The sequence below is a fragment of the Nilaparvata lugens genome, chromosome 3, assembly GCF_014356525.2.
Source record: "Nilaparvata lugens isolate BPH chromosome 3, ASM1435652v1, whole genome shotgun sequence".
In the NCBI taxonomy this organism is placed as follows: Eukaryota; Metazoa; Arthropoda; class Insecta; order Hemiptera; family Delphacidae; genus Nilaparvata; species Nilaparvata lugens.
The window spans coordinates 12522783-12534944 of record NC_052506.1 but is presented as its reverse complement, the minus strand read 5'-3'; the positions used below and the strand labels follow the sequence as shown (position 1 = coordinate 12534944).

Sequence of the window (12162 nt, the reverse complement as noted above, 5' to 3'; positions counted from 1 at the left end):
TTGAAGCAATTTGAGCTGTTGTTTCTACCCGAATTTTATGTATTATTATGTATTAAATAAATTATATTATATATAATTAAATAAATATCTTACTGGTATTTTAATAAATACCTGAAGTAAAAGTTACTATGGACTGGAAAAATAGGAATATTTATATTGAAAAGAAACTCAATAAAGTTCTTGTAGATTAAAACTATTGTATAGGCGAAGGTTTTCAAATGTTAATTATAAGAAGAGAATAGAATTTAATTATAGATGAATTTTATGATGATGCGATAGAGTGATACATCCAAAAAATGAAATTTTATATAGCCTATCAATCGTTTGGAGAATTGAAGAACGATATTGTGCTAGAATTATTAATAAAAAGTAAAAATACCTTTCACATTAGGTAGCTGTTACAAAAAAAAAACAAACAAACAAAATAAATTTATGCCTGAAATGCTGATCATTTCCCACTAAACAGACGGGGACTTGGCACACGGCTTGGATTATGAACAAGTTTCAAACAGTAGTATATGACGAAATATAGTCTAATTTTGTGTAAAACATGACTGGAAATCCATAGCTACAAGAAAATAGAACATATTTCACTATTGCCTGGATTCACCGAGCTTGGTCAAGACATGGTAAAGCCGGGTACGCTTTGAGAACAAATTTATTTGATTATTATTTACACATCGTTGTACAAATTAATTGTATCAAATAGTGTGTCGTCAAAAAATACATTAAAAGTGTGTACTAGAATTATCGATAGTAACTATCGCCGTAGTATCCAGTGAACTCGTTGTAAAACGTACCTGGTTTGACCATGTTCAAATGTCTTGAAAAAGCATGGTGAAACCAGACATAAATGTAACTCTCAATGTTAGTTCCTACAGGATAGTAAGGAATATTACAATTATAGCTCACCTATTAGAGCTTCAATATCGAAACAAAGGATGTGACTTTCGGCATCTTTAGGATTAGTTCGCAGGCCTTGAATCATGAGAGGGAATGCTCGTGCCTTCTGATGATCACTGCCATCATGGTGGCTGTGGTGACTAAGCTGTTGCAGCTGATGTAGGCCTCTCTGTGAACCGTTAAATAAGGCAAATAAAACTGGCATTCAAATATTTCATATAGGGTACAGTAGTAAACTATTGAATTTGAAATTTGCTGCCAACTATTATTAACCTGAAACTCTGATCTTCAATATCTGATTCAGATATAGTATTTCTTTATTCAATTTTCTTTCCTAAGAAAATTGAAATACCGTATCCACAATGCCCAAAATATTATAAAAGATGAGAACTACGCCACACCACACTCTGAACTTGTATCAAACTCTACTGAACTTAGAGATATACAGAGAATACATATTTAAATTTTACGCTGTGTTCATAAATGTGATGAGTTTCAGAAATTTGAAGATAAATGTTATGATTTCAATTCATCAGGATAAACACAAAATACAAGCAAAGACAAAATACTTGATGCCAAATTTTACCACTATCCCAATAGAAGAACTAAATGTATTAGTTTGTGCATATCTATCGACACAATCGCGATATTCGTCTGATATTGTAGCTACATATTGAAACACTAATAAATAGTTGCGATAGCAGCGATTTGGTTTTGTGGTCGCACAAATAATCTAACGATAAGATAAGTTAAGCTCCATGCGCCTGCTACTCCCGTTGTAAGGGAGGCCACTTGGAACCGAACTACTCTGAATACCATTTATGAGTTTAAAAATCACTTCCCGGTGGTTCGGAACCCACCAAAAGCCACTCATAGGCTGTGGCTGAGGGTAGTGTGATGAATAATTCAGCTCATCTCTCATCATATTTTGAATATTCTTTCTGAAGAATGAACATTGATATGTCCAAAGCTCCGCCAATTTATGTAGATGCATAACAATATTATCTATAGTTATTCCAAATTGCTTTTTTCATATCATGAACAGTTCAATAATTATTATTTTCTTAGTCTATATGATGTAAATTCATCTATAATTTTCTGTATTGTAAGCTATTGTATATAAGAGAATGAATGAATATATCCAGTATATATTATAATCTACATAAATAAATCAATCAATCAATCATAATTCGTCTCATTAACCACGCACAAGCCTAGAGCTCATGTGGGCATCATTCTCAGCGGGAAAAAAGTTAATTATAATTCTACGTAGTCCTACAATTATTATGAAAACGGTGTGGAGTTTGAAAAGGATAGAGCTATCCTGGTGTGTGCTGTGTCTAATGACAGACAAGGATAGCGAACCAATATTAATCAGATGTTGACTTCAGGATGTGAATTTCACAATATATTGTGTTCAACTGAGAAAAAGGACGAATATAGGTTGATTTCAAAGACAAAGGGCCAGTTATATAAAATATTGTAGTCATTTGTTAAGATGGAAGAAATTAGGTTGATTTCTTCAAGTAGGACCAATTACAGTACCTGAGTCGCATGCCGAATGGCGGACATGTTCCTGTGCCTTAGACCGCGAAGGAAATGTACGGCCGGATTGGCCAATCCCGCCGTCTCGCCGCTGCTGCTGGCCGTCGCTGTGTTTTCATCACATGCGTACAACACCTCTTCTGCTCCAATTCCATGCAGCACTCTGTCCAGGTGTCCTGCAATACATTTACCTTATTAGATTTTAGACAAGCGGAATTTCCATTTAAAATGATGTGTCAGGCCAAAATTTATGTGTTTCAAAGTGATGAAGAATCATAACCTCTTTCGCATTAATTTGCAATCAAAATTCGGGAATGGGATAGTAAGGGCTATAACCTTTTTTTTACATTACCAATCATTCCATGTGTTTTATCATTGTTGAGTAAATGAAAATGAATAAATAAATCAATCCTTTCTACTCTTCATTTTAATATATCAAATCTTTCATGAAAAGTGTAGATGCAATGAAGTGGAATGTATTATCTTCAAACTGGCCCCCTGTGGGTTGGGGGAGCTTTAAGTCGTCGATCATCGTACTCAAGAATGTGTTGAAAACCAGAATTCACCCACAGTATCCATGCTTGTCGTAGGAGGCGACTAAAATGGACCTCAAGGCAACTCCAGAAGTTGCCTTGCCTTCAAACCCACGGAATCTGCCCCATCAGGGCAGTTTCGGAGGGGCAAAAAGAAAAACCCAAGAGACCAGAAATGGGTGAAACTCCATGCACAAATGTGGGTCAAGAGGCTGAGTCCAGGGTAGCCAGGCGCCGGGCGCCCTAGAGGCAGTTGGGCGTCCTCTCTCTCAGCGGAAGGACCTACAAAAAGGCCAGAAGTGGAACTCAGGTAGGTCACGAGTTTGTGGGTGGAAAGGCCAAAACTCACCACTGCTCAAAGAAGGGCGGCCATTCAGGCAAAACTTCTTGGGAGAGTTGAGGCTTTTGACCCTGCAGAGTTTCGGAGGGGCAAAAAGAAAAACCCAACAGACCAGAGATGGGTGAGAAACCAGGCACAAATGTGGGTCAAGAGGCTGAGTCAAGGGTGGCCGGGCGCCCTAGAGGCAACTTGGTCGCACCTTCCTCAGTGGAAGGACCTACAAAGAAGGCCAGGAGTGGAACTCACGTAGGTCACGAGTACTAATCAGTCTGAAGAGACTGCCAAGCATATCACACTGGATTGCGACAAGCAACTAGGTGATGAATGGGATGTTAGTATAGGGAAAAACTCCTGGTTCTTGTAAAGGACATAGATATTGGTTTGCCTAACTAACATACTACTTGGGAACACAATAAGCTTCGGTTGACGTGTGGGGTTCTTTGAACCTTTGGATCCTTGAATCCGTACCTCCAAAACCAATAATCTTCAAACTGCCATACCTGTCTCCATTTGCCAAACGTAGACGGTGCCATCAGAGCAGCCGATTATCATGAAGTCGTCCAGAGGCCGCCACTTGATGGTGACAACAGGGAACAGATGACGGGATGCCAACACAACGCATTTCCTCTCGGTCAGACTCAACAGTGTCACCGAATGGTCACTGGCCACCGAACACACACATTTCCCAACTCGAGTCTGGAACCACAAAATTTAATAAATTAATATTCAAATTTATTCTTTTATTGATTGAATGATGAACAATTATGTTTTTAATTTGGTGGAGGATCAAAATGATCAACAGCCCAAAGCTGTTCCTCCTCGAATTTTGATTCATTAAAATAGTCCAGAAAATAGGTTATGTTTTCTCCACTTCATAAAATTTACACAAAGATGTTGTAGAGTATTTATTCCATATTGGGGTGAAATGAATGAAATATTGTCAGTTCCACATGTAGTTTATTTTCAATTTCAATTCAATTCAATTTATTCACAACACACAAAAATACAATAAGAAAAACAATATACAATAAAACAATTACAATAACATTAACAATAATTGATAGAACCCAATAAAAATAAGACAATATTGCTAAAATGAAGTGGTATGCTGGAAGAAAGACGGGGAAATACATTGCCAACTATGGTTTCCCATGTAATAGGCAGGTAAGGTATAACTGAAAGGAAAGGGTGTGTGATAGGGAAGATAGAGAAGGTAGGTATGACAGGCAGGACTGAGGGAAGATATGATAAAATGTGACACTGAGTATGATAGGATTTAACACAACTATCTATTGTATTTTATTTTATCATTATTTTTTGTAATTTATTTAATTTCAACGGGTTTAGTTAAAATAAATTGATGAGGAACTTGAATTATCTTATTCATTCGACCTTAAATAATCAATACATTCAACGAACAGCAATGGGACATCATGTAGGACAGATGAAAAGATGTAAATCATACAGATGTAAAGTATGATTGTAAATGAAACACTCAATCTGAACCCTTCAATCTGAACACCCCGTACAAAAATTGAAATATGAAGATGATTTTCTAGTTCATTCCAACAAATGAATATTGTATTATTTCTAATTGATTCACTCACACTGCAGCTGTTTGGAGGAACCAGTAACTGAGTTATTTCACCGGCGTGAACACTGAATCTATGAAGCAGGGTTCCCGCGTAGAGGTCCCACAGGCAGACGGCAAAGTCGACCCCTCCTGACACCAGGTGCGCCTTGTCGTAGCGCGTGGTCACGTGATGTGGGTACAGCAGACAATTCACTCTGCCCGCATGGCCCAGAAGAACCTGATGAGGCGGCCAATCTGCAAACAGAACACAATGCGAATTGGATTCATATTTTTATTGAAAATTTATACGAAATATTTCGATATTGAAATTGTTTCATAAAACATACAAGAAATACCAAATAATTCATTTTGAAGAGTGTAGGCCAAAGTATGATCAGAGTTTAGACAAAAGTATCAAGAGCAAGACCTAAGGATTGTAGTTCATTAATATGTCAGCTTGAAACCTTTAGAATCTTTTATAAAATGTCCATAAATCTTTGTCAAATTTGTTTCAATCAAAATGATAATTGACCTTTTTCTTTGAGTTGGTACATACTTATCAAAAGACATTTTAAAGAATGCTTATTAAAATGATAACGGTGTAACAAACGAAAATAGTTTCCCGTAAGTTTAATAGCAAAGAACAGCAGTGGTGACAATTTCCTATTTTATTGAGATCGGTACATCACATGTGATTTTATATCATATTCATTATTTATTCATTTATTGTACAAATACAACAATCATAATAATTATGACATTGAAGAAAAAACTAGGCTGAGCCTGTTGGGGTTGAAAGGTTGAGGTTATGATATTACACACTGCTTCGTCACTTGATTTTTAGTCCAGGAATAATTATTAGAGGTTGATAATGTTGTAACAACCGAAAATAGGTTCCAGTAAGTTATCAAACTACATTAGTGTTGCCATTATTTCATATTATTTTATTTACCCAAAATTCAAATTAGATCGAATTACATTAATTTATTTATGCCAAGAACAAGGGAGACTACTGGCATTTTTCATTTTTACATTGAATTCTGCATTTTTTAACTGTATTTTGTATAATGTTGACCATGATTTTTTTAAAGTTTCCTATGTCAATAAAGCAATTTCTATTTCCATACACCCTTATCAATTTTCACAACCATTTACAATCAAATTTATTGTATATCTTGTTATTTCGAAATTTTAGTTACAAAATAAGTTATTCATGAAGATAACTAAGTAATTATGATGGAATGTAAACTAGATCATGATGAGATAACAACAAGGTTGACTAGCTATTTAATTAATTTTATAAAATATAAACTGGAAAATTATTAATCAATTTGAAGATGAAATGCAATTTGAGATACTATTATGTTATATTTATATCATTGGTTTGTATCCACATAAATAAGCAGAGTTTGAACAGATTACCCCCCAATTCTTGAAAAATGATATTCAAGAATGTACTTTCCAACAACACTGTACTGAAATTAGAGTGAAAGTTTATTACTGTATGGTCCGGTATCTAGGACACTTATTAGATCCATATTAAATCTCTAGGTTTAACGGTCCATTAGATTTAACACATGTTAAAAACCAGGCATAAGACCATTGAAAATTCAGTTACGACAACATTAAGTTATTTGAATTGTGATGACTATGACTGACCATCGTACTGCTGATGGCTTCCATGGAGCAGCTGCAGCATGACAGTCTGCGTGGCGGGCACAATGACAATGCTGCCGTCTTCCCTGCCCACCACCAGTCGGCTCTGCTGCGGCAGGTAGATGCTTGCTGTCAGCCGGATTCCGCCCATCTCACCGCAATCCTACACATTCATATTCATTTATTACGTCAACCATCCAATGCACCGCTTTCAACTTCAAATATACAGTAACATTTTCTATTTATTTGATTTCACAATCAAGATAAGTGATATGGTCAGGTGCCATGAGTTGGGGAGTGAGCATTTATGTGCTGACTTATGCATTCAGTGAGAATCCAACTCAATTAAACAATATAAGTTACAATAATAAGTGTGATGGTTTCTTGATCCATTCCGAGCTGCTTTGTATAAACACACTTTTTTATGTATTTGAACACGACGATTATCAAGTAAATATTAAAAACTTTTACTTACTGACTGGAGTACTTTCAATCGTCTAGCGATCATTTTCAACAGTGTTGTTACTGTCTAGGATGGTGGCTTTATAAATTTTAAACTGTTCTGTTGTATTTAATTCATGTCCATTTCTTTTTACTTTCAATATTGTAAGGTTGGTATCTATGTTTCTGTAAGAGGCAGAACAAACATAGATACCAACCTTACAAGCCACCATCCTAGACAGTAACAACACTCTTGAAAATGAACAGCTGAATTTCAAATCTAACAAACTTTTCGATCACATAATAAACACCACAAATCTTCCTAACCATCATAACATTTCCGGTCTACACTGTTGAAAATGATCGCTAGACGATTAAAAGTACTCCAGTCAGTAAGTAAAAGTTTTTAATATTTACTTAATAATCGACTGCATGTCGTGTTCAAATACATAAAAAAAGTGTAATAATATATGGTCAAGTGCCCACGAGTTGCGGCGTGGCCATAAGTGCTGAGTTATGTATACAGTAAGAAACATCGACATTATTTGGGCCTGTTTTCTAGGACACTTATCAAATATTAAATCTAGAGCTTTTTATATTGCAAGGTCTAAAAAAACCAGGTCAAGACACCCGTGTTCCTTATGGAGCGGCCATTTTGTGTCTATTTCATGACTGTACATTTGAAAATTCAATTTGCTCGTTCATTATGCATTTTAAAAACAATATTCTAGTTTAGATGATATGTGAATTCAGGTTCTTAATTTTTTAATAATAGAGTTTCAATAATGAATGCTTCAATTATTCATTTATTTATTATTAAAAATTGTTCTTATTCGTGTAACCTAAGGATTATAATTCATAAGGCATTGGGACAAGACAGAAATATGCGAGGCCAACTTTAAAAAGAGTTTAAAGTTCCCGATTAATTAAATCTAAAAATCAACAATTCAGTTTCTAGTATTTTGCTAAATACTATAATTCTGTAGGAAGAATTATTTTTACAATTCCAATTACTAATAACTCATCATGTTAGGTTCAATCTACAATAATTATAACAGCTAAAAATAAATTTGAAAATTGGTGAACTAGAACCCCACAAAATGGTGATTTTGCAATGCATCACGGGATTGTGTCATGACCTGTATTTATAAACCTTGTTATATTGAATCTTGTGGTTTAATGGAAAATTAGATTAAATCTATAGAGCTTTAATTGCTTCTAGGACACTTATTAAATCTATATTGAATCTTGAGGTTTAATGGATAATTATATTGATTGTTATTAATCCATTATTATTTAATGGATTGTCCTAGAATTGGGACAAATTTGAATCCCGCCATTCTGCACATCAATCAAACTCAACCTCAATTAAATATCAAGTCCCAAACTAAATTCTCAACATTATTTAATGCAGTGGGATGAAAGCAGTCTCTTGTAGAGAGCTTGAAACCAGTTTTCGTCGTTTTCAATGAAGGCAGAACACGCGCTACATTCGAATCATGCCTCATCTTATCCCCAAAGTGGCAAAGTTGCATAACTGGGTTCAATCAACTCATCAGACCCAGTTGAAGGTAGTGGAAAGCGAGTACACTTTGAAAAATTGGTTTAGATGCTTTGAGAATATTTTTTTTCTATTTTTTTATACAATGATACACAAACAAATAATTAAAATGATTGAGGAAGGACCAACAGCACAGCCCAAAACAGTTTCCTTACCCGAATTTTGATTCATACACTAAGCCCAAGAAGTAGGTTATATTTCATATTGATTCATACATCCAGCCCGCATCCTACAAGAGATAGCTGCAGTACGGGAGATAATAAAAATTGAATCTGCATTAAATCTGTCAAACACAATTGATTAATGCCGTCGCCACACTCATGCCAAGTCGCTCGCCAAGCGGCTTGCTGTTTACATCTATAAATCGGGCGTAGTGGAGGCGAGCGGTGGCCATAGTAGCCATCCACACTCTCGCGCTCGCTTCATCTGAACGCACTTGGCAAGAGTGTGGAAGCGGTATTACAGGAGCATTCTAGACAACACAGCAATTGCACAGTTGTCTAAACAGTGAACAATAGCTGAAGTCCAATCACAGGTAGTCAACTGAAAACTTGTATCAAACTGTGAGTGTAATTTGAGTGTGATACAGCTTTAAATACAGCAAAAGCTCCGGTAAATCCTCCATTTTCTTTCATCTTTTTTGATTCTGAATACAGCAAAATATCCTGTACTTTCCCCATTTTATCTCATATTTTGATGCTGAATAATGAATGTCTACATAAGCTGTTTTGTTTGAGCATTAGCAATGAGATGCGATGTTCATAGAGCCTTACACTTGACGAGATTTGAGCCCCCGACTGATCCGGCAAAAAATAATCAAAGGATCAAAATACCTTTTCAAACTGTGCTATACTCCGTACAAAATTACTTCTGACTTTGGAGGGACATGCGCAGCAGAGAAGGCATACAGAGGTAGGGATACAATGTCTGATTTCTAGTGATTATTCAAGCGCTCATGTTGAACTTACGGAGTTTCCTCTCTGAAAGCCTTCAGTCGACTGACTCTAATCGACAAATTGGCAACTGCGCTTCTACCTATCACTCTATTCATCACTGTAATTGGCTGATCTCCCTCCATTTCTCTTCAAGCGCTCATGTTGAACTTACGGAGTTTCCTCTCTGAAAGCCTTCAGTCGACTGACTCTAATCGACAAATTGGCAACAGCGCTTCTACCTATGACTCTATTCATCACTGTAATTGACTGATCTCCCTCCATTTCTCTGCGCCGCATATTCCTCCAAGTCAAAAGTTATTTTGTACGGAGTATAACGCAATCCGCATTCCTAACAGAAATTTCTATAATTATTTACTTATTTGTAATAAATTTAGTCTACCTATTTATTCTGATGCATTTTCCAAATTTTTTAATTCTCAAGCATAAATAAGAAACACTTCAGACTCACCAGTTGGTCAAGAATTCCAACAGGATGGGGTTTCATTGCTGCCCATGCCTTGGTTAGACTGGTGTTCATAAACGGGGTAACTCCTGAAAGCAATTACAAGAAAAATCAAGTTTTCAATTCACATTATTAATTTATCAAGTGAGAATTATAATGTGAAGGTTACAAAAACAGGTATTCAACCTGGAATTTCATTCCAGAATGAAGTACATAATTAATTATTCAGTGGTTGAATAATTATTATAAAATAAACCTAGAATGTAAGTATTTTTGTGTCATGTGTACTGTATTGTATTGTTTTTCTAATTCTCTCTTCGCTTACAAAAGGAATTGCATATATGCTACAAATGAATTACATTATGTTACTAATAATGGATTACATATGTACAGTGAATTGTAGATTAATAATTACATGAATCATTTCTTTTTCTTTTGAGTTTTTAAATTATTATGAATTCATTCTAGTTTTTCTGCTCTCTTAGTACTTCTTCTTTTCGGAATGAAATTTTATTTTTTTTATAGTTTTTCATACATTCCATATGTTTCTTTTTTCTTTATTATATTTTTTCTATTTTCGACTGAATCTCAAGACACTAATTATAGCCGACTGATTACTCGTTGCCATCGCTCAAACTACTTAGTTTTGCTGGTAACGCCAATGATAATATTATAATCGATTTTTAAATAGAAAATATTTTAATTTTAAGTTTTTGCAATGTATTGTATATGAAAATTTTTATATTTTTCACATTTGTAAAGTTTGTTTAATGATTTTGGCAATAAATATTTCTTTCTTTCTTTTCAAAAAAAAAAAATCATTAAAAGATCAGGAATCAATCAAGTTGAATAGAATAGTTATTTTTACATCATGATATACTAGGATTACAGTGAATGGATGTTTCACAATCCACAAGTATTTCACCACCGAATGTTCAACTATTGTAAGTGAAACAGCGACAATGCTAGAGTGACTAAGTAAGACGGAACGTTCTATTGTGTATTCATGAATCCTTCAAACGTTTTTACAAACTAAAATTATAATAACATTAGCACCAATAAACAAAATAATCCTTGAACCCAAGGCTAGTAAAGCTGGGTTTTCGTTTGTGCGTAAATGCCGTCGTCGACCACGACAGGGAGAGAATCTCAGATTGGGTAGATTTCGATTTGTCTACATAACCTAAAAGATTATGTTCAATTATGTTTTATTGGGGCAGGTTGGTCTTATACTTTTTATACTTTTGAATGGCAATATGTTATTATTCTTATAAATGTTTAATTCTTTAATAATCAAGACAAATAATGAAAATTTATTTGATCAGCTGTTTTAGCACACTTGAAATTTGGAAAATATGAATGTCAACAATGCTTGTCATCGTCTACTGCGGAAATTTACGCACAAACAATAATGCACCTTTTAAGATCTGACGCAAATAAGTCACTTGAAGTAATTCTTAAATACATCTCATTAAGAGGGAAAACCGTGTTTTGAATTTTCATCATTATTGAAGAGAATTACCTGGCGGTTTTGCGGATGTATTATGTTTGATTTGAGGTAGCTGATTATCGGAAATATCTGGCACTTTCCAAACGACAATGATTCCTTCAGAGTCACCACGCAACAGTAGTTTGCCAAGCGACGGAGAATCGAAATAAACCATTGCTGGAGGACATGAAAGAGGCTGAAAATACACATATTATTCATAATTAATTTATTTATCATCTGATCTAGATATTACAAGAAATTAATATGAAATAACATTCCAAAGGTATGTGCGCATTTCAGTTATTTTTTACAATGAAATCGTTTCTCAATACATAATGATGATACAAATATAATAATGATACAAAATTAATACTCTTCAACGTTTTTTTTCATTACGAACTGCTTGTTAATTATCACTTTCAAATACTTAAATTACAATATAGCAGTCTGATTTTTATGATTAAAAGCTATTAGCGGGTGGCTCGTTGGAGTAAGTGATAGCGCGCCGGTCTAATAATCAAGAGAACCCGAGTTCAAATCTCGACCGGGGTCACAATCACATAGATACGGCCACCCCGTCTTTCGGAGGAGACGATATACCGTCGGTTCCGACTACCTAAAAAGTAGTCGTCATCTCTTATCATCATCATCCCTCTCACTCATTACCCACGTATAAGCCTAAGAGCTATTAAGAGGATTATTTTGTTTATTGTGGGCTTCACC

General features: G+C 35.0%; 1 protein-coding gene across 2 annotated transcripts in view; it reads right to left on the bottom strand.

The window, feature by feature from the left end:
* The window catches only part of LOC111049247 (WD repeat-containing protein 7), a 155845-nt gene that overhangs the window by 116953 nt on the left and 26730 nt on the right, over positions 1–12162 (bottom strand). For both annotated transcript variants that reach the window (XM_039425394.1, XM_039425393.1), the window contains 7 exons: positions 11473–11635; positions 9957–10039; positions 6554–6713; positions 4929–5149; positions 3822–4017; positions 2449–2624; positions 913–1072 (listed from right to left, as the gene is read on the bottom strand). In XM_039425394.1, coding sequence (XP_039281328.1) covers positions 913–1072; positions 2449–2624; positions 3822–4017; positions 4929–5149; positions 6554–6713; positions 9957–10039; positions 11473–11635 — 1159 coding nt within the window. The remainder of the gene's footprint in view (positions 1–912; positions 1073–2448; positions 2625–3821; positions 4018–4928; positions 5150–6553; positions 6714–9956; positions 10040–11472; positions 11636–12162) is intronic.